This window comes from Aotus nancymaae, unplaced genomic scaffold (genome assembly GCF_030222135.1).
Source record: "Aotus nancymaae isolate 86718 unplaced genomic scaffold, 86718_ANA_hifiasm-v0.15.2.pri h1tg000064l_0, whole genome shotgun sequence".
NCBI lineage: Eukaryota > Metazoa > Chordata > Mammalia > Primates > Aotidae > Aotus > Aotus nancymaae.
This window is the reverse complement of record NW_026988478.1, coordinates 12,618,818-12,643,490: the sequence shown is the minus strand read 5'-3', so window position 1 is coordinate 12,643,490 and position 24,673 is coordinate 12,618,818. Positions and strand designations below refer to the sequence as shown.

The 24,673-nt window shown below is 39.8% G+C and overlaps 1 protein-coding gene across 4 annotated transcripts in view; it reads right to left on the bottom strand.

Moving 5' to 3' along the window:
- Positions 1-889: 889 nt before the first annotated feature.
- SNCAIP (synuclein alpha interacting protein) overlaps positions 890-24,673 on the bottom strand; it is a 148,966-nt gene continuing 125,182 nt past the window's right edge. The window contains exons 7-12 of one of the 4 annotated variants that reach the window (XM_021664922.2): positions 23,974-24,099; positions 20,039-20,208; positions 15,187-15,279; positions 13,521-14,592; positions 12,145-12,215; positions 890-1,454 (exon numbers count right to left, since the gene is read on the bottom strand). In XM_021664922.2, coding sequence (XP_021520597.2) covers positions 1,370-1,454; positions 12,145-12,215; positions 13,521-14,592; positions 15,187-15,279; positions 20,039-20,208; positions 23,974-24,099 — 1,617 coding nt within the window. In that variant the 3' untranslated portion in view covers positions 890-1,369. Of the gene's footprint in view, positions 1,455-12,144; positions 12,216-12,396; positions 12,484-13,520; positions 14,593-15,186; positions 15,280-20,038; positions 20,209-23,973; positions 24,100-24,673 lie in introns of all 4 variants that reach the window. The other 3 variants (XM_064366220.1, XM_021664924.2, XM_021664923.2) reach the window with 3 other exon arrangements.

The window sequence follows — 24,673 nt, the reverse complement described above, 5'->3', positions numbered from 1 at the left end:
GGATAACAGGCAAATATGTACCAAAGCCTAGTTATGGGATTTATAGTAGTGCAACCCGGGACACAGGACTTAAGACATTCCAAACTTTTGTTTTCTAATCTACAAAATTTAAGTAGTAATATCACTGTATAATAGTGTCTGGTACATGAAAGGCACTCAGATATTATAAGCTCCTTCTATACCTAATTGCATCTCATCGAGGCCAAGTTTTTCAGATGACCTACATATGCAAGATTACCTCTTAATTCTGTAATTTTATGTGCTTTGTGCATCAGGATACAGGAATGGTTCACATTTGACTGATTTGGCTGCAGTAACACTGCTAGCAACTGTAATAGCATACAGTATTCCCTCCTACTGGTAAGAATACGTTCTGCTTTTAAACTAAAACTTGACAGGCCTCTTATAGGCCATGCCAACACTTTGAAAATAAAACGCTTGAAGTTTCAACAGAAATATATTTTTACATGATAGGAGGAAGCCTTCTGGAACTTACTGCTTACATGGAGTGAAAGTGCTGCATCAACAATGGGGCTGTTATGAACTCGGGCTCCACACTGTCTCCTACAGGGATTAGACAGGTCTCATAATGTGTCAGGGGAAGAAAAAAGTGACCCAAGAAGGGGCTAAATCCTTAGTTCTCCTTAGTATTTTCCCATGTCAACACTGAGATTTGAGAAGGCAGAAGGAACTGACTTACTTTATATACTTGTCTGATCCTTTAGTACTTAATGAAATATAGAATGTTTTATTTGACCCCTATGGGAAAACTGCTAAACTGAGCAGTTTGTTCCTGAAATCAAATATCAGCAATCAAAATACTTGCAATGTCCCTTAGAAATCAGAACATCACAGATTTGTTAGAAAGTAGGTGCCCCAAGCTTATAGGTGGCTGTTAACATTGTTTTATTTCCTTTATACAAAAAGTAGAAATGACAGAAAAAACACTCTTGACAGAAAACAATACCACCGACCTGATCTCATGAAGGAGCTGAGCCAAATCTGCCCACGTTATGGGGAAAAGGACATTCAACGAACATTAGCAAATACTCATGCAATTGATGAAATATGAAATGGCATCAGTGGCTTGGTGAATGTCCTGTGGCTAGGGTGAATCAATCTAATATTAAAAAAACATACATTTTCCCAATCATGCTTTTAAACAGCATCTCTTTAAAAAACAAGTTATATATACAGACATCACCCCAAAATGAATCTTTTACAGTCCACTACTATAAATTTAAGGCATCCTGATATTCTGTTCTTCTGCTGGTGAGGCATTGTTCTCATGGTTCTCTTTCCATTGAGGACAGTCCAGAAATTTCCAATAGTGTCCAAAGGGCATCAGTGAGGGAATTAAAAAAGTGATTTACAAAAACAGTTCTTTTGACTCTGGCTCAGCAATGTGCTTTATGCTGTAGGATTTCTTCATTTTTCTATTGATGTCATTATGCCTAAGCAGAAGAGAAACCACAGGCCAAAATTAGATAAAACTATGGTCAAGTTACAAGACAATACCACCAAACAGCTCACCAAAAATGGAAATTATCCTCACACAAACCACACTGAGGAACACTTCATTCCAATATGCAAATTATTCTTTTCATGTAAACTAGTCATTAAACAATGAAAGCAACAGTCATGTAATACACACTTACTAAACACTTTTTAACTCAGCTATGGAAATAATTTCTCAACCATACTTATTGAAATACAGGTATTTTACAATCAAGGGAATTTTATCAGAGTTAAACAAGATAGGAAGTATAGTACTGTTGGTTGAGTATAAATAAAATATTTTATTTAGATAGATTCACTGGTGACACTTTTATTTCCCAATAAGCTTGAGCCTTAAAAGTTTAAAGAAGAATGCTTTCTCTTTGGGTGTGTGATTACTGAGTAGTAGCATGTTGCAAGATCATAAGTAGATAAATCTATGGGAAAATGAAAAAGCTAAAGAACAATACGCTGCTTTCCCTTAACACTTGATACCTAGTCAGTCTGTGGAAAAAGAGTACAAACTCAAGCCATGGAACAGCTTTGCTTTTCAAATAAATTTTCCCCTGGGTAGGTGCAATCATTTTCATGAGGTATTAGTCCCATTCTGGGTATAAAATCTTTAGAGAGGAGCTATGTTCTAAGGGTGGACAAGGCCACATATTACTAAATTACTTCTTGTTGCTATACCAGACAAAAACACTTTCTGGTAATGATACTAGCTATTATGGGACCACATTTGGATGTAGTAGAACCCTAAGAGTGGCTCTATAGTCTCAAAATTGTGCTTGCCCACAAAGACCATGAAGCCTATTCTCAGTGTGCTAGAATATATTTGATCATCATCATCATTTGAAAGTTGTGATTTTTATTTTTAGTTTTCCTCTAACTGGAACTTTAGAGACCTGTCCATGCGCAAGACAGGAAAAGGGAAGAAGGTGAAAGAAAAATCTAATTGGCGAAAAGATGTGCTAGAAATTCCAATTAAAGATGGTATATTGAATACACACATTTGTCGTCCGCATCCTGCAAAACAAAACTGAAATAAAAGAAATAAGAAAGGTATAAATTTAGATGAATAAGTGAAATGGGAGAGGATACAACAGACAAATGTCAATGGCACTCCAGAAACAGAAAGATGGATGAACATTTAGAATTGATTTAGCAGAGCAGAAAAAGCAAAAATGCAAGCTTACAGTCAGGGAATCCAACTAACTGATTTGCACTGCCAGATGCAGGAATTAGAAGCACTGTGTAGATGATAGTAACTATGAAGATGATAGCAACTATGTTAAAGAATGAAGACGCTCTCTATATACTAACACATAAAGACCTCCAACATGTAAGGTGAAAAAGAGGAAGAAACAAAACTGTGTGCACAGTACACCTTTATTGTAAAAAGGAAGATAAAGATATACATTTGTGCTGGGCATGGTGGCTCACGCCTGTAATCCCAGCACTTTGGGAGTCGAGGTGGGCGGATCATGAGGTCAAGAGATCGAGACCATCCTGGCCAGCATGGGGAAACCCCGTCTCTACCAAAAATACAAAAATTAGCCGGGCATGGTGGCACTCACCTGTAGTCCCAGCTACTTGGGAGGCTGAGGCGGAAGGATCATTTGAACCGAGGAGGCGGAGGTTGCAGTGAGCCAAGACTGCACTACTGTGCTCCAGCCTGGTGACGGAGCAAGACTACGTCTCAAAAAAAAAAAAAAGATATACATTTGTATTTGACTGCAAAAATTTAAATAATTTTTGCACATAAAATGCTATAAAAGCCGGATGTGGTGGCTCATGCCTGTAATCCCAGCACTTTGGGAGGCCGAGGCAGACAGATCACTTGGGGTCAGCAGTTTGAGACAAGCCTGGCCAACATGTTGAAACCCCATCTCTACTAAAAATAAAAAAAATTAGCCAGGTGTGGTAGCGCATGCCTGTAGTCCCAGCTACAGAGGCTGAGGCATGAGAATCACTTGAACCCGGGAGGTGGAGGTTGCAGTGACTCACTGCACTCCAGCCTAAGCAACAGAGCAAGACTCTGTCTCAAAAAAAAAAAAAAGTTACAAAAAAGGAACCAAGAGAAAACCAGTAAAGTGATATTGGAAATTAACATTATTATAGCAGAAATAAAAAAATTCAATAGCAAAATTGAAAGGCAAATTTCAGTAATATGCTAGAGATTCAAACTAAAATAATTAAAGTATGGATAAATAGGGAAAAGTAATTCAAAAATCTGAGGATCAGTCCAGTATGTCTGACATTAGAATAAGAGGATTTTCAAAAGAGGGAACAGAGAAATTGGAGAAGAAAAAATTTTCGAAGAAACTGTACAAAACATTTCCCCGAACTGAGGTACTGAGAATTTCAGACTGAAAAAGATTGCTGAGTGCCCACAGCCCAAGAATGAAAACAGACCCATGTCATGGCAAAGCAGCAAAAACTCAAAATATCAGAGATAAAGAAGAAATCATAAAATCTTTCAAGGCATCAGCAGAGAACAATGGGGCTTCTCAACTGATGCATTAGAAGCAAAAGAAAATGAAATGATGTGTTCAAGATTCTGAAAGAAAATAATTTCCCACCTAGAATCCTATACTTAGCCAAACACTCAATCTGATAAATTGAAGATATTTTCAGACCGGCAAGGTCTCAAAAAAATTAGCACCTATTTACCTTCCTTGGGTGGGAAGATATATGACTGAAGCACAAGAATAAAACTAAAAAGAAAAGACAGGTTCAGGAAACAGAGTCTAAACAGGAGAGAAGCAAAAGGAATTCCCAGGATGACGTGCGTGGGAGACACTGGGATGATAGCTGTGTGGCAGTGCCAGGTGGCAGCAGTGGAGATGCGGGCAGGAGGAGGGGTCTCCATGAACAGAGAGAAACTGACAAGCACCTGAGCTGTCTGAAGGTGCCAAAAGATGATTTGGTCTTCAGCAGAGTGTTTAGAAATACATTGTAAACTAAGAAATCAAAATTATTTCCATGAAAAACATAAAATTGTATGAGAGAAAATGTAACACAGGACAACACATTGACTTGCTGTGATTAATATTTAAATAACCGCAATGATAATTAACACTGAATACTGATTTAACTCTTTAGGGCGATACAACTATATTCGTAGGGGTGGGAGGAAGAGGAAGTAGGGATGTGTGCACGTGTGTAGGTGTGTGTGTGAGAGAGAGAAGAGAGAAAGAGACAGGAAGAGAGACAGCAGGCATGGTGTTGGATGCTAAAGCAGAGCAAGACACATTTGGCTCATTGTTAAATATATGGATTTAGGAGCCACACTGACTGAGTTCAAATCCTGGCTCCACAATTTATTGCCATCATTACTATGTAACCTTGGGCAAGATAAGTAATCATTCTATGTCTCAGTTTCCAATATGCAAAATGAGAATAATAATAGTATCTTCTTGGCTGGGTGTGGTGGCACATGCTTGTAGTCCTAGCTGCTCAGGAAGCTGAAAAGGGAGGACCTCTTGAGCCCAGGAGTTAGAGGATGCTGTGAGCCAAGAACACACCACTGAGCTGCAGCCTGGGTGACCGAGAAAGATCCTGGCTCTTAAAAAATATATATATATCTGCCACATAGTATTATTGTGAAGATTAAAATAGTAAATATGTATAATGTACCTGAAATATTCTCTGGGATACTGTAAGTGCTTTATAAGTGTTTATAAGTGCATCATTTTATTTTCTTTAGTGGAATGCCAGTAGATTACAGGGATAATATTTGAAACTGAAAATCTCTAAGAGCATGTTACTTAGAAATAGAGAGTATTAGAGAAAACACTGAAGGAAAAGCTCATGGTTGATTCAAAAGAGTGACGCTAGGGAAGCGGGTGGGTTTGGCACAGGGCACATCTAGTCTTTATTATAATACTAGTATTACTCTTAAAAGCATCCATATCACTTTAACAATAAATTAAAATACAAAATTTAAAAGAAGTTTTTGGTCATAGTCTAAGGATAATATAGTTTAGATTTTCATGGGCATTTCTGCTTTAATATAGAAGGTGGTGTGGTCAAAAACACTAAAATGAGCACTGCTTCTGCAGGACAAAACCCCATATGATTAGAGCTGAGTCTATACCAAGTAAAATATTAACTTGAGGCATTTATCTGAAAAATATCAGGATAATTCAATCCTCCCTGAACCCTTCAATTATCTAGTCCCAAATTAACAGTATTCAAAGAACAAAAGTGTTTGGGTAATTCTGGCATGAATTATTCAGATAATTTGCTGCTCCTCTATTTCATTTTTGGATATGAAATTGCATTCTGAGTGACCAAAATTGGAAAGAAAAAGGCTTAAATTTAAATAACTGTTTTTCAAGTAATGTAATTTGCTGACTCATCTAGGCATGGATTGCATATTTCCACAGTCCATGATGATCAGACAGCAACTTACAGCATCAGCGTAGAAAGGTCCATGGCATCCACTACATTTCCACTGATAACCAAAACAGGAAAACCTTGCTATTTTCTGTGATCTCCCTCGGAGTTTAACTGAGAGCACATCTATAAATCTCATTTATTAAGAAATGGGATTCTGGTTCAAGGTATGAAAACTTGTATTTGAAGTCCTGAAATTGAAACTCACTGTGGGTAGGTGGTTTTGTGACCAGAAGGCCAACATTGATAAAGAACACACCATTTTCCCCACTGTAGGAAGACAGGCTCAGTCCTTTTTTTATTTATATATTTCTCTCTTCTTCCTCTTTTCCTCTCTCTAGCTTCACCTCTTTCCAAATATTTATGAAGTCTCTACCATGCACCAGGCACCAAAGGAGACATAGGGAGTACACGTGGGGTACAAAGGTGCTATTGGGGGTCACTATTTTCATGAAGCTCTTAGGCCTTTCACAGAACTTGCCACGTTTTACTTGAATCCTATTTTAATTCTCTCTTGATTATAATCTCCCTGAGTAAAGGAACCATGCCTTATCCTGGAAGAGCAAAATGTGTAGCTTAGAGCTGAAAATGGTGTTGCAAAGAGTGGCCTGGCCATCCAGGGATGTGGCATTAGGAAGGTTGTCCATCTGCACTGTCCTCAGCATGGGAATGAAGAGCACCGGTGACTGGCGGAGGAGGTATATTTGGTGAAGGCACTGGAAAGTGGCTGCGTAAAGTCTCTGTTTGGTATTTTTAAACTCAACCAATCTATTGCTTCTTTAAAACTCCAGCCTTAAGAGAGTTTATAGACAGACTCTGTTCTTTTGATGTACAAAGATGCCCCTAGTGGTGGCAGACATGTGGTGCAAATATGATATTAATAGTACATGTATCTGCTTTGAGGGCACACAATTCAAAAATGGATCTTTGGGGAATAAGGAAAGGAGTGTGGGGGTGGAAAAGTGAGTTGTCCTTAGATTTTCTGACGACCCTTAAATCAGAAGTGGCTTGCTAAAAGCAAGTGCTCTGGTGGGAAGATTTTGGTATCCAAGGCAGTTCTCTTCCTGGTACCTCCCCACTGTTGGTTCACGTGTGTTCACAAGTTCCACACATCCTGCCTCCCTGGGGCAGTGATTTAAGAGAGTACGAGGGTCTTCCCTGCTTTTTTTATGTCTCGACTCATCATACTTTGATACTAACTAAACTGTTTCACATCTTCCTGTGCTGCAATCTGCTTTCTCCTTTTCCCAGTGTAAGGGGCTTATGAAAAGACACCCCATTTGTGCCTCAGTCTTGGGAACTCTGCCAGCCCTTAGAAGGACTTTGCTAAATTGTGCTTAGACACTGGGAAGATACGATCATTCTGGCTTCTTATGACATGAACATTTTTTCTTTATATACAAGACTCTGTCTTATTAGCGACAGTTCCCTGTAATTCTACTGTGCAATGGTCAATGGAAACCCCAAACTCTGTCCCATTTGAAAGAAGGAATTGTCAATTCATGTAAAGAAATAGTTCAAGTTGAGAACCTCCTCCTCCTCTCCAAGTTACAGTATGAAATGAGGGTTTTCTTTCTGAAAATACTTTGAAACTCTAGGTGAGGCTGAGGTGGGTGTGAGCAGGACTGGAGTTGTACAGAGAACACAGAACACCTAAGGAAGGATGAAGAGGTAGGAAAGAGAGAGAGTGAGAAAGAAAGAGCTGGTGGTGGCAGGGGGTCGGGGGCAGATAGAGACAGGACACTTGGTGAAGCATTAGGGGAAGAAGTACCTGGGGTACATTACGGGGAGAGCACAGAGTACCCGGGAACTATGGGAGCTGGGAGGGTCAGCACTGCTCTAGGGGTGTCTGGAGCAGAGGCAATCACCTAACTTCAGGTACCTGGCTGTTGTCTTTCAACTTTTGCTTATTGGGCATGGAGCCTGGTGCCAGTAAGTTAGAAACGAAAACAGAAAATTATACTTCCATTCAGGGCTTAGAACATGAAACTACAGGCTGGACGCGGTGGCTTGCACCTGTAATCCCAGCATTTTGGGAGGCTGAGGTGCGTGGATTATCTGAGGTCAGGAGTTCAAGACCAGCTTGGCCAACATGGAAACCCCGTCTCTACTAAAAATACAAAAATTAGCCAGGTGTGGTGGCATGCACCTATAATCCCAGCTACTGGGGAGGCTGAGGCAAGAGAATCGCTTGAACCTGGGAGGCAGAGGTTGCAGTGCGCCAAGATCACGCTGCACTCCAGTTTGGGGTGTCAGAGTAAAACCCTGTCTTAAAAACAAAACAAAACAAAACAAAACACCTACAGTTTCTGAGCAAAAACTCAAATGTCTGTAGTGTTAGGCACTAACTACTTTACTAAATACCTTTTCAATAACAGCACTTTGAATAAACTTCTGTGAACTGTTGCATTGGTAAGATTTGTCTGTCTCTAGAAGGATGCACTCAACATATATTAGTTTTGTAACACACCTACATGGTTGAGTAATTTTATCATTATTCTTTCAAGAATCAAGCATATGGGTTAAAAATATGTTAACACTTTAAGGTCAAAAAATGAAGGCAAGATTAAAATATGGTTATTTGATCATATATACTGAAATGATAGCAAGGATACATTTGTTCAGCAGCATCAGGGTCTTGTTGCACTGGCTGCATCATCATTCTGGATATGCTTTTTAGTGGGGCTGGGGCTATGCTCTGGTTGGGAGCAGGTTTCAGCCACGGCCTCACCTTTACTTCCCAATGTCTTCCACATCTTTTTCTGTTTAGTGTGATGTCCTGGCAATAAGGAGAGAAATGTGTGTTTGTGTGTGTTAGGGGTGGGAGAATGATACCCTAAACTCTAACCCTCTAATGGGCACAGCGGATGACCATTACCATAGCAGACATCATCTCACTACTGGAGAAACAGACCAGTCTCTTTGAAGTGGCTGCTGAACAACCTTAAGAACTACGTAAAATATTTGATACCAGCTCTTGGCTCCTGATATACATTCCCAGTCTGGCTAATTCCTTGGCAGTAAAACCCACACTAATGGTGTTTATTGCTTTATGATTTTCAAGGTGTCCACGCTAATGCTGGTGCTAGGATTAGGCATTTCCTGATGTTAACCCCTCAGACAGCTGTGCCACTGTGGTCAAAATGGGTGTTACTGGTGGTGGCGGGTGTTACGCCCTTTATCCGTAACTGGAATCAATGCTCACTTTGTGAAGATTGCAGATGGACTTAAACTCTGGGAAATGAATGTTTCACTGCCATTTTAAGATAAGTAATTGCAACCATTTCCTTGGAATTATAACAACCTAAAAGCAACTTGTCCTTTGTAAGGTAAAGATAAATCTGCTTATTATAAACCAAGTGATCCCCTGCAGTTGAATCACACTGGGAAAGCTGCTCAAAGAAATAGAGTTGAATCTAATTTTAAAGGGCATTGAAAAGAAATTTAGATTCTTTGCTATCAAGCTGTGACCAATTTAGGAAAATAAATAGCAAATAGAACCCTCACAGAGCAGACTTTCTTTAAAATGTAATATTTATTGTCCTTATTTTTCCTTTATCAGAAAAAAATAATTTCTTAGGAACTAAAAAGGAATTCCAGTGTATTCCTGGAACTGGGATCCATTGCCTCACTCTTTCCCCCAGGGTTATGCTGATAGGGCAATGCAGAGGCAGTAACATTTGGCCCCAACTCCATCCCAATGACTGCCACTGGTTTCCAAAGTCGTATCACCCCGGGCATCCCTGCTACCTCAGAGGAGCCATTTGGTGGTCAAGCAAATTTGGGGGCCAAGGTTTGGAGTCATCGCTGAGAGATGAACACTTAGTTCCTTTCTTCTTGCAGTGGAGTCCCACAGGCAAAATGAGGCAGGTCTGGATATTTGTCAGGCCCACATTTTCACTCTAGTCTTAATTTATCAGAGGAATCTTTATTTGAGCCAGAGAGATCCGTTCTTGCTTTATCTAAGGAGTGAACCAGCTTAGTTCTCTCCGTATGTGATTATGAGTGAGTGAAACCTCTCCTTTCTAGCATGAAATAACTAAGGTCCCCAGTTTATATGGAAACACACGCCAAATTACAGCCATGATAAAGTATGGGTTAATTTACAGGATAATGAGGGGAAGGGGTCAAGATGTTTATTTAAATACATTGAATTATTTTGGAGTTTCTAAATATTTATTGCTAAAGTTAAACTCTGTTAATAAGTAAATCCAGTGAATCTAACAGGTTCTAAACTGAGCCTTTAGTAGGACTTTTCCTTAAGCTTAGAAAGGGAAAGTGTTAACCTAGTGTCAGATAACTGAGTAGCCCCATAAGCTCATTTTGTGCTCTGATTTTTGTAATCCTATTATAGCATATGTCTCAGCTTTGTTCCCTTGCTTATACAAAGACAGAATGAAATATTTCTGGCAGGAGAATCTACTGTGATACTAATTGTCTTGCTCCCTGTTGCTGTAGGAGCCTGGAAGAAATAAGAGGTATTCTTCCCTTTCCCAAGGAGTTTGCCAACTCTTTGTGCTTTCTTGCCTCAAGGGGTTGCTGGTAACTTCTGTTTAAGGACAAAAGCAGAATTTTCCAGGCACTAGAAAACATATTCCTCCCAAGATGTGGACAGAGAAGGGCATAGGGGTGGGAAACTCAGGTTAGGAGAGATGAAATAGAAGTGGGCTAATATCGAAGTCAAGGAAGGGAATGAGTATTTTTTTCTATTCCTTTTCCACCCCAGGCATTGGGGTCTCAGCACTGGCCAAGATTCCCTGCCCTGGTGTGGCTGGAAGCAGTTCAGATGCCTGGCTTCTGGCAACACGTGAGCCTGACCCAAGCAGACCACTGGTGACCAGTAAATATTGAAGCTCCAAGGTTCTTCCTTTAACACACTGAATTAATGAGCCCCCTAGGGGGATCCCCTAAAATGACTGAGATTTAATTTCCCTCCAGCCTGAACAAAGACCTAGAGCAGATTAAATTTGATTTAGAGGGGGAGAAAAGGAGAGTGATTTTCTTACAACTTAGTATTCTCAACTAAAATTCATACCCACAACACACAAATGCACCCACCCACACCCCCACCGATCCACCCATCCATCTACCCAGATACATTCATTGGAGGATTCTGGAAGAGTGCTGAATTGCATGTCATAATTTTTCAATTAGTTTAAATATTTTAAAAAATGATAGTCTTTTATGACTGGGTACGGTGGCTCACTCCTGTAATCCCAGCATTTTGGAAGGCTGAGGCAGGTGGGTCATTTGAGGCCAGGAGTCTGAGACTAGCCTGGGCAACATGGCAAAACTCCATTCTACCAAAATTACAAAAATTAGACAGATGTGGTGGCACAGGCCTGTGATCCCAGCTACTCAGGAGGCTGAAGCACAAGAATCGCTTGAACCCAGGAAGTAGAAGTTGCAGTAAGCCAAGATCACGCCATCACACTCCAGCCTGGGTGACAGAGCAAGACTGTCTCCAAAAAAAAAAAAAAGTGATAGTCTTTTAAAATGGGTTTAGAGATATAACTGTCTTGGAATAAAGCAATTAAGGCACACTGGTTTCATCCCACAGAGAGATGAAAGCTATGCTGCAGAAGGACTTTGCCCAAGGAGGTGGCCCAGTCGTTGGGGACTTGATTCTCTCCTTTCTGTGTGATGTAGTCTATGCATTTTGAATTGTAAACATTTTATTTGAGAAAGACTCTTGTTTTATTACTGGGCACTCATAAACCTGGCTCATGGACTGAAATTGTGTTCATAATGCTAACCTAGAGAAATTTTAGAAAGGCAAGCCCTTGCTTCTCCTGATATCAGCCGAATGAATGGTGATGAAAGGAGCTTTCGGTTTACAATCAGCACTAAAATAAAATTCAAGTTCTGTTTCAAAGTTCCGATTCTGATTGGAGGTTGACTATTTCTACCATGACAGGAATTTAATTTCAATACTTTCTTGGTACTTGACTCCATTAAAACAAAGATTGAAAGCCAAAGTCAACTAGGAAATACAGCAAAATTTTGTGAACTGAGAAGATTCTTGTGGCTGACACTGTAATAAAGCCCTCCAAAGGCTGACTAGCGACCTAAGACCTAGTTACCATTACATCTGTGCCTGCTTCTACTTGGGAAAATAGTTGCAATTTTCTTCTTCCTTGGTGTTATCCCTTGCTGAAAGGTGCTCCAAGTCCACGATTTAAAAGCTCATGCAATTCAAAGCAAAGCATGGCAGTGCTGCATAACACATCTCCTAGCACCACGTACCGTGCGTAGTTACACAGATGCTCTTCAATCAGCGTGTTAGAGGAAAGATTGATGCAGCTGCTGTACATTTCCTAGAGAGGTGCAATTAAAAATCATCTGAAAACATGCAACAAGCTCAGCACATGCACAAGTCCCAATAAACGTGAAGCATGCAGGAAGACAGAGGACAGTGGCTTAGTATGCACTTTAAGGAGCATGGGCAACTGAGATGATACTTCTTTTACTACTGAGCAGCAGAACTCAGTAAGTTACCTGGAAAAGTTTTATTTGAGTGACCTAAGTTTTGACACATTTAACCCAAAAGATCTGGTGTTTTGGGCACAAGTATGCCTTTTCCAGCTGAAACAAATACAGGATAACGTCTTCTATAACAAGGACAATTTACAGAGGAAATCGATATATAATTTAAAAATTGCTGTTCAATTAATTAGAGAAATACTCACTAAAACTTGATTTGGGTACTGCAAAAAGAATTCAGACAATTCTTAGACCTCACTGTAATGGGATTTTAACATTATAGCTAATGATAAATTACAAAGATTCTGCAGCTCCACTGGGTGGTTTATCTGGATCACATGGTGAATGATCTAGGTCATTCCATTCCACAGAGAGTTTTGCATTTTGGCAGCTATACCATTTTTTAACGGCATGGCAAGCACAAAGCTTGCAGGAAACATTGCCTAAAAAGATGTTCATATCTCTTATCCACTGGATATAAATCACAGATTATTGTGCATGGGTTTCCAATAAAGGCAATTATAAAATGTAGTTCATGGCACATTCTGCCATCCCCTGTGGGCTGGAAAGCACTTCGAGCTCCTACAGGCTCCAATCAACACTTAGGGGGTCTGTGTTGTAAAACACCTATGTGGAGGTCCCTGTGGTGTATTCATTTCAAAGGTCATCCTAAAGTTGTGTAGTTAAGTCTTTAGAAATAGAGTTTCCATTTATGTGCTTTTTAATTGGGCCTGAGAATAAACTATCCCATCACATGAAGAGAACAAACTCTTCCTTGGGACAGAATCAGTGCCAATGTAAGACTAAACTTGCACTGATTGGTGGTTTCATCTTCCAGAAATGCCTCCCAGTCTAGGATCCCTAACACCTAAAGATTATGCCATTTAGGGAAATTTAAGACCAGAATATAATCTCTTATGACTTTTTAAAACTTTCTCTCTTATTTTCCAAAAGAAGAGCAAGGGGTATGTATCTAACATGACATGTCTCATTAGACACGTGAATTTGGCTTTCCATGCATCGCTTTGGGTATTTTTCTGGGGATTCCCTCAAGGAAGCGTGGGCCCACAATCTGTGGTATTAGGAACAAAATAATCAATTCAAAGGAAGAAAAATAATATTCTCCAAATAGCACTTACTGCCTTATTCTTTCCTTTGTTAGCAGAGCTGGCAGGGTTTCCCTTGGCATCTGTTGTCTTCCTCCCAAGTGAGGTCAAGGGCAATGTAGAGGTCTTCAGCTGGTTGGCTGCCTGGTAGTTATTATTATTGTTCTGGTTGCCACTTAGTGTCTCCATGATAGATCGAAAGGCTCCAAAAGGCCTTTTCAGTTGATCCCCTGATTCATTACTTGTGGAGGTCCGCTGGAGAGTCCTGCCCTTGTCTTTGTCCTTTTCTCCATTCAGTTCAAGGCTAGGCTGCTCCATCTGCACCACAGGCTCCTCAAAGGTAACTCTCAGTTTCAAGTTCTGAGATGTCCTGCGTTTGGAAGATGGAGACTTGAGGGCACTCTTGGGACTTGTGGCAACTTTCTGGGCAGCAGTGCTGTCAGGGCTGGGCTGTGGAGGGTCACCAGAAGGCTGGTTTGGAGGAGTGCTCCCTGAGCCTGGATACTGGGATTCCAAGTCTGGTTCACTGCTCTCTGAGGTGGGAGATGGGCTATGGCCATCCAGGGATTTGGAGGCCTTGATGCTGAAAGGGAACCTGCGTCCCCCTGATGCCAAGGTATGTTTCTTGATCATCAGGTGCAGGCTTTCTGTGCTGTCCATACTCTCTACACTTTCTACAATGGGCTGTGGCCTTGGTCGGTCAGCCTTCCTCACTGGGGTGTTCTTGGGGTCCTCAGAGTTGTTGGAGTCTGTGTCAGACTCACTCAGTGACCTCTGCATCAGCTGTCTCAGCCTGGCTAACTTCAGTTCCCTCTTCTCCAGTGGGATCTTTTTAGAATTTCTAGAGGAAGCCTGAGCATCCTGGAATTCCAAGGACAGTTTTTCCTGGGTGCAGACATTCTCTGAGATTTCCTTTCCCAATAACTGGCGTAGGATTTTATCAGAATCTTCGTCTTTTGCTTTGGGTCTAGCCCGGCTAGAGGCTGAGAGGCTTCCAAGAACTTGAATCCCCTCTTGGACTCCTGGCTTGCTTTTGGCTACAGAATCATCATCTGCATCTGGAGATTTCCATTGGGACTTTCTGGAGGCAGGTGAGGATGGTGAACTAAAAAGAGAATGAAGGAGACATGAGATGATTTCCTACTGGGTTGAAATGACTTAGCCACAAGTCACTGCATGGCCTTTACTACCACTAACAATGTACAAGTAATTAAGAACAGAATGCAAATAAGTACTTAATGTCTTTTCAAAACAATGTGCAAATACTCCATAGTATCAGTCACAAGGTGCCTTATGCCTTTGGCTATAACTACTGTGACTACTAAATTTGTCTGTTTTACTGTTTATACATCAATTTTGCATAAATTTTCTCAGTTAATTCCATTGTCAACAAACATATCAAGCTATATATATTATTCCAATTTCACAGATGGAGAATTGAAAGATTCAATTCTTACAAAAGAGTGTATGACTTGTTTATAGTCATGGAATGAAGAAATAGCAGAATCAGAGAACAGACCAGGTCTTCGGACCCTAGGTCCAATGCCTTTTTCACTGTGATTTCTCATTTTTATTCCTCTTCGTAAGAAAAAAATGTTTTCTGTTATCATCCTCTTAAAATATATCAAAGGAAGTTCAGAAGAAGGCTTAACAATTTTGGATACTTAAGAACGCTAAACACCAATGTGCCTGGTATTACCTGGGTGAAGAAGGGAGTGACTTGCCCTCTGATTTCTGGGCTTCTAGAAATTGTTGGAGTTGGTTCTGCAGTGTGACACGTTCTACTGTTTGTCTGGAGAAACAACCAAAGCACATGAGCTCTCCGATACTGGCTACTGCTATAAATGGGGGGGTATAAATTTTTTCATAATAATTTCTAGTAAGTTGCCATAAATACAAAAGCCTTAAAAGTGTCCATAATCTTCATCCTTACAGTTCAGAAATTTTCCTGAGGAAACTATCAAAAGTACCCCAAAAAGATATTTATTATCAATATTAATGAAAAACTGTAAGTAACCGAAATGCTTATCAGTAAGTCTGAGTAAACAAATTATAATTATTTCCATAATGTTAGCTATTAAAATGATAAAATATTTGAGTATCTATGGACATAGAAGAAGTTTCTCCAATTATGTCTACATAAAGTATAAAGCATACTTACATATATATAAATACGTATATGTGAAGTCTACTTTACTTTCATTAAATAAAAAAGAAAATTACAAAATACTATGTGCAGTATACAGATGATCCCTGACTTACTATACTTCAACTTGTGATTTTTTGAATTTACAGTGGTGAGAAAGTGATAGGGATTCAGTAGAAACTGTACTTTAAGTATCCATACAACCATTTTTTCTCACTTTCAGTACAGTAGTCAATAAATTACATGACATATTCAATACTTTATCATAAAGTACAATTTATATTAGATGATTTTGCCCAACTGTAGGCTAATGTAAGTGGTCTGAGCATGCGTAAGGTAGGCTAGGCTAGGCTATGATGTTCTACAGGTTAGGTGTATTAAATCCATTTTCACCTTATGATATTTTCCATTTGTGATGTGTTTATTCGGATGTAAACCCATGAATTTTAGGAGCATCTGTAATCTCATTTTTAAGAAAACTAACTCTCCCTCTCTACTCATATATGTGTATATGTATATATATTCTATTTATTATGTATTATATATAATATATACATACTCTATTATACATAATAGATACATTATATCTATTATATGTTTATTATTGACATATATATGAGTAGGAGAGAGTTTTTTAATATATAAAATAATAGAAAATATGGAAGGATATACTTCAAAATGTTATATTTACTTTTCCTAAATTGTTTGACTTAAAAATTTTTTAATTTAAAAATTTTTTAGAGAGAGGGTCTTGCTATGCTGCTCAGGCTGGACTTGAAGCCCTTGCTCAAGTGATTTTCCTGCCTCAGCTTCCCAAGTAGCTGGGACTACAGATGTGTCCCACCTAGTTTGGCTTGACCCACAGAATTGTAAGATAAATTTGTGCTGTTTTAAGCCACTAGTCTTGTGGTAATTTGTTACAGAGCAACAGAAAACTATTATAATAATACAATTAGTAGAAAAAAATGACAGCAGCCTTCATGCACCAGGACATATAACTAAATAAATATATCATAGGTGTTCTTAAAATGACTGCTGAACTTTAGATATTGGCTTAAGGAAGTCCAATGTTCTCCTTGTTGAGTGTCACTGCGTATAATCAGCAACAATTAACTGCCTAAATCTAATTCTGTGAGATTGGATTCTGCTAATATCCTTCTATAAGCCCCAAGCACTTTGTTTTTCTCAGAAGATGTCAGTTTTAGTCCAAACATTTCATCACTAAGACCAGAGAAGTCTGTGATCTCATTTTATCTCACTTATTCTTCCAGACTCATCTACTGAAATGTAATTGCCTAACGTGGGAACAAACAAGCAAACGTTTTCTTAAAGAACCAAATAGTAAATATTTTAGGCTGTGAGCCATACAATTGTATCACAACTTCTCAACTTGCCTTTGCAGCAAGAAATGAGTCCTATGCAATAGACAAATGAATGTGTGTGGCTGTGTTCCAATAACATATTATTTATGAAAACAGCTGATGGACTGGATTTGGTCCACAGTCTCTAATTTGCTGATTCTGGTCTAATGAAAAAATAAAAACGAAAAATACATAAAAACATTCTATTTTTCTCATTTTGCTAGCTGTTATTGCATGGCACGTTTTCAAGAAAAATACGTATTGAGGGAATGAAACAGATGAAGAAAGATTAGAGTCTGCTTTTAAAGAGTTTATAATATGTCTTAAAGTGAATTATGACACAGTCAAGAAAAATATTTTGGGGTAATGGGATTGACTGACAACTTGAATCCCAGGTATGAATGAAGAATGAAGACTCTTCTCTGGATTCTATAGAAGCCCTCAGGAAGAACTCATCAGCTTTAATTGAAGAAAAGAAAATATGTGGGCATATGGCCTCTGTATTAGTTTGATAGGGCTGCTGTAACAAAGTACCACAAACTGGGTGGCTTAGAGAATAGAAGTTTAATTGTCGCACAGCTCTGGAGGCTGGAAGTCTGAGATTAAGGTGATGGCCAGGCTGACTCCCTCTGAAGGCTGTGAGAAGCTATTCCTTGCCTCTCTCCTAGCTTTCAGTGGTTTGCTGGCAGTCTTTGGCATTCCTTGGCTTGCAAATGCACCGTCCTGATCCCTGCCTTCCTGTGCACATGGTGTTCTCCCTGTGTGCATGTCTGTGTCTAAATGTTCTCCTATTATAAGGACACTAGTCAGAATAGGACGCACCCTAATGACCTCATTGTAACTTGATTACTTATGGAAAGATGCTGTCTCCAAATAAGGTCACATTCCAACATACTTTTTTGAGGGAGACACCCATAATACCTAGACTTGTTGATTAGCACTTCAGTAGAGCTGAAGGTTGCCATTTCTAAATAGTAACTATATTAAGTCTAAGGAGTTGCTGAAGGTTGGAAAAGGCACTCAATACTGTCTTCCCCCAGAATTTTGGACTAGGAAGACTAGTGTTTTCCATCCTCTCTCCTGTCCTTGTCAATGTTATTGCTGTCTGGAAGCCCGAAGGCACAGCGTACTGTGGCTGTACGAAGTTGATTTCTCTATTTATTTCTAGTTTTGCCAACTTCACTGAAATACAGTAAGTAAAAGACTAGGGTATGCAGTGTAACCTCTCTTAGTTCATCTTGTCATTGGCCCAACTATAGCTGTCCACAGCATTCCGCTCTGGAGACAACTGAAGGACTGTAGTCTACAGTATATATGTGTACTTATCCCAGGATCACCAACTGAGAGAGCAGCCAAGATTCTGACCTTGAGCAGTTCACCAATAAAACAGTGATTGCAGCTTGTGAAAGTTTTGTAGATTCTACGCTATGGAGAAGGAGAATGTTTGGTGATCTTTTCTCTGAGTATGAACCTTTAGAACAAACATTCCATTGGATTAAAGTTCCTCTTTAAAGATATGTCCGTATGTTACTAGAGGGAGTAGACATCAGTATAGCATTTTTGGAAAGATATTAGTTGACATCTATCCACATTTTAAATATGTATGCCTTTTGCTCTAGTAATTCCTTTTCTAAGAACTTGTTTTTAGAAATATCTACACATCTTTGTAAAGGCATTTGCACAAGTGTGTTCACTGTGGGAAGACAGCTTACTGAGTTATTAATTTGTGAGCATTTTCCCTGATTGCATTGAGACCTTTAGGTTTATCTAGCTCACCTAACCTGGGGAAGTTTTGTATAAATAGGCCAATGATACTTGGCAGTAACCCCTTCTTTTTAAGTTCCAAATTTTATTTTATTTTTTCTAGAAGTATAAACTCATTAAAGGAATTATTCTAGTATTAACAAACGGAGGGATGGGGGGCACAGAGACTTGTAGCTCAAAGTCAAAAGAGTGGGAGAAATGAGATAAGGGAGATTTTCCCAAGCTTAGAGAAGAGGCAGAGGGTTCAAGGCCTGGTCATACTGATGCATGGATTATAATTAATTGAGGTATTTCACCCAAACAAGGCTTTTTTCAAATGAGCTGTATTCAGAAAAAAAAAAGTATGTGTGTGTTTGTATATAAAACTTAAAGGTAAGATTATTTTCCCTCTAAAATTTAATTTTTAAGATTTACCCTCCTAATCTGTCAACATTACTTTGAATACTGACTCTGATTTTCAGGAATCCGTTCCCAATCTGGCAACAGTATGTAATGGGTTAGTTTTTCAATGGCTGACCTTGATTCCCCTCAGGCAGGTGTTAACTCCTTAGTCCTTCAACTTGCCAGAGACCTACCTGATGACCTTTCATCTGGGCCCTCTTTCTCTAACAAAGCATAACAATCTCCCAGAAATACTTCCTTGACATCCAGATATGCGCTGGGTACCAGTTTAATAATCTTATCAAGGAAAGAACTAACTATAGTTAGTCGTGGAGGGTTTTAAGTAACTTCATGCTGACAGAGCACTATTTTTTATTCTGAGGATTCATGAATCATCTGTTTAATATTTATAATAAATTTGCTGGTGATAGTCACCAAGTTATTTATCTGTAATTTCCCCCACACACTTTTATTTTTGAGAAAACTGATAAACTGGTCCATCTCTAGCTTTTTTCTTTCTCTCATGTTCTTTATGATTTCCTAAAATATTAAGGACAGAAGTGTAGAGATGATGCCTGTGAATGCGTCCAGTGCTCTGTAATCTGGCCCTGAGGTGTGAACACAGAGAGGCTCTCTTTCCTTGTCCACTGGCTTGAATTCCCTTCTTAGGTAGCTTGCTGTACACTTTGCTGTTTAAATATAATTTTGCCTCTGCAGAGATGGCATCTTCAGCATGAACACTGGCTATGAGGACTCTGGATGGAAGGAGAATGGAAGAGGAGAATGCTAGGAATTCCCTGTGCAATTAGAGAGGCGTGCTCACCACGGAACTGGGCTGAAGCCTAAGTACAACAATAATGAGTTAGACTTGGTTCGCATGGAACCAACAGGACACTTACTCCTTCAGCTGCTTGGTTAACTTCACAACCTGAGAGGCCAGCGACATGCAGGTCTCCACTACCACCAGGTACCTGGAGCACAGGGTGTGCCCCTGCCGCTCGGCGCTCTGGGAGGGCTTTTCCCCGGCGTGGTTCTGCATGGTGACATTTGCTCCATATTCAACCAAGGTCTGTTAGAAAATGAAGAGACATGTGTATCAGGAAATCCCTATACACATTATTTTTTAATGGCTGTAACAGAATGTTGCATAGGATAAAGAGAGCCTCTAGGGGCCTTTCAGCAGTCAGTATCACACACCTCCCTTCAGAGTCTATCATGACACAGCAGAGCCAATCCTACTGCTACCAATGCCCACCCGCAGCCCACAGAAGAAGAGGGCTGGGAAGGAGAGGAGGAGGCCGTCCATAGAGTGCTTTCCCTTATGAGATATGCAGCGCAGTCTTTGTGGTGAGTTCTGTCCCATGTCATGGTTGGGCTCCAAGAGAATCACTCATAAAGTCAGAGATGCCTGTAAGAGGGGAGACTGGAATCTTACCTGTTCTTATTTGCTTGGGCTTCAGTAACTGGATTTGGTCTCTGGTCATTGGTTTTGGAATAACACTTGTTTATTTGTTGCTGAGCCCATCTGACCAGGAATAAAAAGAACTGGAGAGAAATGACATGGCTGAGAGTGGGGAGGCTGTGAAGCAGCCCCCACATCCACATGATGTGCCATGGTAAGGGCATGTCTGTGAATTGAGCAGGCTTTCAGAAGAGAGCTTTGTGGGAGCTTCTTATCATCCCTTTAATGAGAGGGCTTTCCGGCAGTGATTAGCAATAGGGTGCCCCAGAGGTGGAGGAAACTGTGTGGGGGAGGAGGGGAAGGCTCCAGAGGGCCCTCTTAAGACCCTACCCACGGCACTCACTGGAGAGTCAGCATCTGAACGTTGCCACAGAGGGCATCAGTGACCACAGCCAGCTAAAGAAGCAGGGACAACATTCAGGGGGGTTCCATCCCTTTTCCAGTTAAGCAAAGAGACACTGGACTTTTTCTCTTCATACCTCCTCCCTGTCCTTGACACTGCAGCCCAGAAGAGCTTTGGGGATAGGACCTAAAGTAGTGTGTAAAAACCATGTCTCACTCCCATTCCAAATCCCTTGAATCTTGAGTCTAATCTGGGTGGGAAGGAGAATGCTCTGAATCAGAAGTAAGACTGAGACTTTAAAGTGGCTTGGAGTAAATTTTAATAGTCAAAAGAAAGGAGAAAGTTATGAAATCTGGTCAAGGTATCATTAGTGGTGGAGAGAGAGATTTGATGGAGCATGGTTGAAATTAATAATTAAAAAAACACCCAAACTGTTTTGTGTCCATACTGTGATATTATTAGATTCCACATGAACTTATTATATCAGTATTAATCATCCACTATAATATGATATATTCTTTGACAATATCATGATGAGATTGCAAACCTGGATGAATTTTGGTAGTAGACAGTATTGTCTCCTAACCAATAGTTGTAGTTTTTAAATATTTAGACTACTTAGACTCAGAAGTCAATAAGGAGCTTCATCTTCCTTTTGGTTTATGATCACTCACCATGAAAGGTCAACTCACCACAAAGCTGTTGCCACCTACCTCACAGGAGTGTCACAGAGACCATGTCAGTATTGAGCTCTGAGAGCTCTTGAAGAGATGCACTATAAACACACACTGTTATTACTCCTCCTTGATCTGAACTCTGCAGTTTTCTTTCCATTGTTTTTCTTACTCAGTCCCCCCCTCACCTCTTAAGGTCCCTTGCTCACTTTCAGTCTCTTATTTTTTTTTCTTTAAATTTCACACCCAGTGGACAGATCCCCTTCCAAGATTATCCAAGTTTCCACTTCCATGGTATCCAGTGCCAAAAATATCATCTGTGTGTAAGTGGAGAGATGAATGCTCTAAAACGACAGACCATCTCTCCTCACATATTAAAAACAAAAATAACTAAAATCTCAAACAGAAGTAGTGCTATCGGCTGGCTTTCTTTGGCTTTAGTCATTCATTAGCTGATTAAAAGTTTGTTTCAAGACTATTAAATATTAGAGTGTTTTCTTAAGTAGAAAAGCATAGTTTTCAGTGTTTATTCAATCATCTTTCCTTCATTCAAAAATGCTACTCCTTTAATATTTCTGCAGAACCTGGTAAGAATTTAAATTTCTCTTCTATACTTTCCAGTTTTGCAAACTATTTTTTAACACTTGGTACCTTAAATTAGAAGATGCATGCTTTGCCAACAATAATAGAAAAGCTTTCAGATATCTGGACTATTTCCTATCAAGTTAGTTCTTCAAACAGCAGTTTCATGTGAGTAGGCACTCTAGAGAGATTTCTGCTATTATCTCTGCTTTTTGTTTTCATAAATCTCTTGCCTTTTATATTTATAGTTTCCCCATATATTCTCTTGTCATTTCCCAAGTCTTCTCTACCTTCCCGAACAACTGGTCTTCACCTCCCCATTTTCTGTTTTGGGTACCATCTATCTTGCACCCAGGAGGGCCGCAGTAAGTACCTGTTGAATAACTGAACACACTGAGTTTGCAACAAAGGAAAATAACATACGTGTAAGCCAAAAAAAGAATGCTGAATGCTGCTTTCTTAAAGGCAGAAAATGCATTCTATGTTATATACACGTAACATATTTTGAACTGTGTGAACTTGATGAGGCAAAAGTCTTGTCTCTAATTGTGACCTTCAACCATATGTTGTCAATTTCCCTATCCCACTTATCAGGTAGATATGGGAACAAATCCATAGATGTTGGGTCACTTTCAATGATAATAATGGTATAACTAGTCTGATTCTGGTAATTATGTCTGTAAATGAAATTGTAGACCAAGTCTAAACGTGGACTTTGTTTCCAGCTCAAAGCCTTTCCTTTCCTCACATTGTCATGCCTCTTTTACCTGCTACTCCCCCTTCAGCTATCCTCCCTTTTTGCTCTGTCACTGAGGGCATTCAACATTTTCTAGGTGGAAAGGTCTATATACTTCACACTCCTGAAGATCCCCGTTGGGATCTCCTGCCATGCACTACTCGGATGGCAGCTCTGGGTATGGCCCAGCTTTGTGCAGCTCTGCATTCAGCTGAGGGATGAGATGCTGCCTCTTATTCCCATAGGAACCCCACACTCTCTAGGGAGCTTTCTTGGAGCACTCCTCACGTGGCTTGGGGCAGGGGGACGAACCTCCTTCCCCTCTCCTGTGGCTCTGCTCCCCAACTTTTTGACATCATTGCACACACTGGACATGACAATATTTGGAAGGCAAGTTAGGCTAAAACGATAAGGCTACTTGAGGCTGTTGGGTGCAGTGGTTGGCCAATCAAGGCCTTGGTTAGCATGCCCAAGGGCTGAGAGGATCAATATATAAATCCACCCTCAACCAATTCTGGACCTTTTGAATGCATTTGAGGAGTTCAGTCCTACACAGAGAAAGGGAGAACCACAACATTCTCTCTCTAGCCTGCAACTCCCTACCACAAAGAATTCTAATCCATTCCTGAAAAATCTGTTTTGTTCTTCATATACCTGGGAGAGTGAGATTTACTCGTGAGGGCAAGAGCAGCCTGCACTGGAGAGACAGAGGTGTCTGCCTGGTGGTGATTTCTCTGGTACTTTGAGAATATGGAGATATTTAATGTCTATTTTCCTCAGCACTGGGGCTTTAGAGCAGTGTTAAGGGAGCAGGAAAAGTCCCTTTCAACAGCCTGGGACACTCAAAGAGAAAATTTAGAGATATTTATGCCTACATTTGTGTGGATTTCTCGAAATACAAATAGAGTAACAATTCCTTATTGTCTATGACCATACAAAAGGTGAATTAGTTCAGACATTCTCCTAGTGAACAGAATTTCAATGTTTTAATACTTGATGCACTCATTTCTCTTTGCAAAATAGCAAGGCCTGTGTACCTGTATGCACCCAAGGTAGCCATGCTGTGAGGCTACGTGAACAGCACTGTTGCCATCCTGGTCTACTTCATCCAACGAGATGCCCTGTTCTTGCATAAACTGAAGAAGCCATAGAAGAATCTTTTCCTATAAACACAAAGACAGTTGGAATTCATGTAATATCTTGTAGAGAAGTCAGATAAAAATACAGAGGAAAACAATACTCTAATTTGTGAAGCTTAGGTAAAACCAAGCTTACCATAGCAAGAGAAAATTCTCATTCAGTATTAATTGAAAATCCTGAATTTCTGACTGAAATGAGTGAAAGAGGACAACATGGAGAATTTTAAGAGCAGGAAGCTTTTTTGGAAGTGCTCTTGTTTTACTTATTTATTCTACAGATGGGAAAACAGGTTTGCAGTAAGTTTGAGTGCCTTGTCAAAGGCACACAGCTAGACAGATCCAAGGTTGGAGCTAGAATCCATGTCTTTTGATTCCAAGGCTCCCAAGGCAATGTTCTTGCTGCTGTGTTATACTGCCTGGAGCCTTCAAGAATATTAGCATCAAACTTTGGACTATTAACAACTAGCTTCTATTTTTAAGTTTACAATTCTTCAACCATGCCTTTGTAATCCATACTTCCTGCAATCAACAGGTTTATAAAAACAGGTAATACCTTAAATTGCCAAGTGTAAGATAACCTGATTGAAGTAAAACCAGG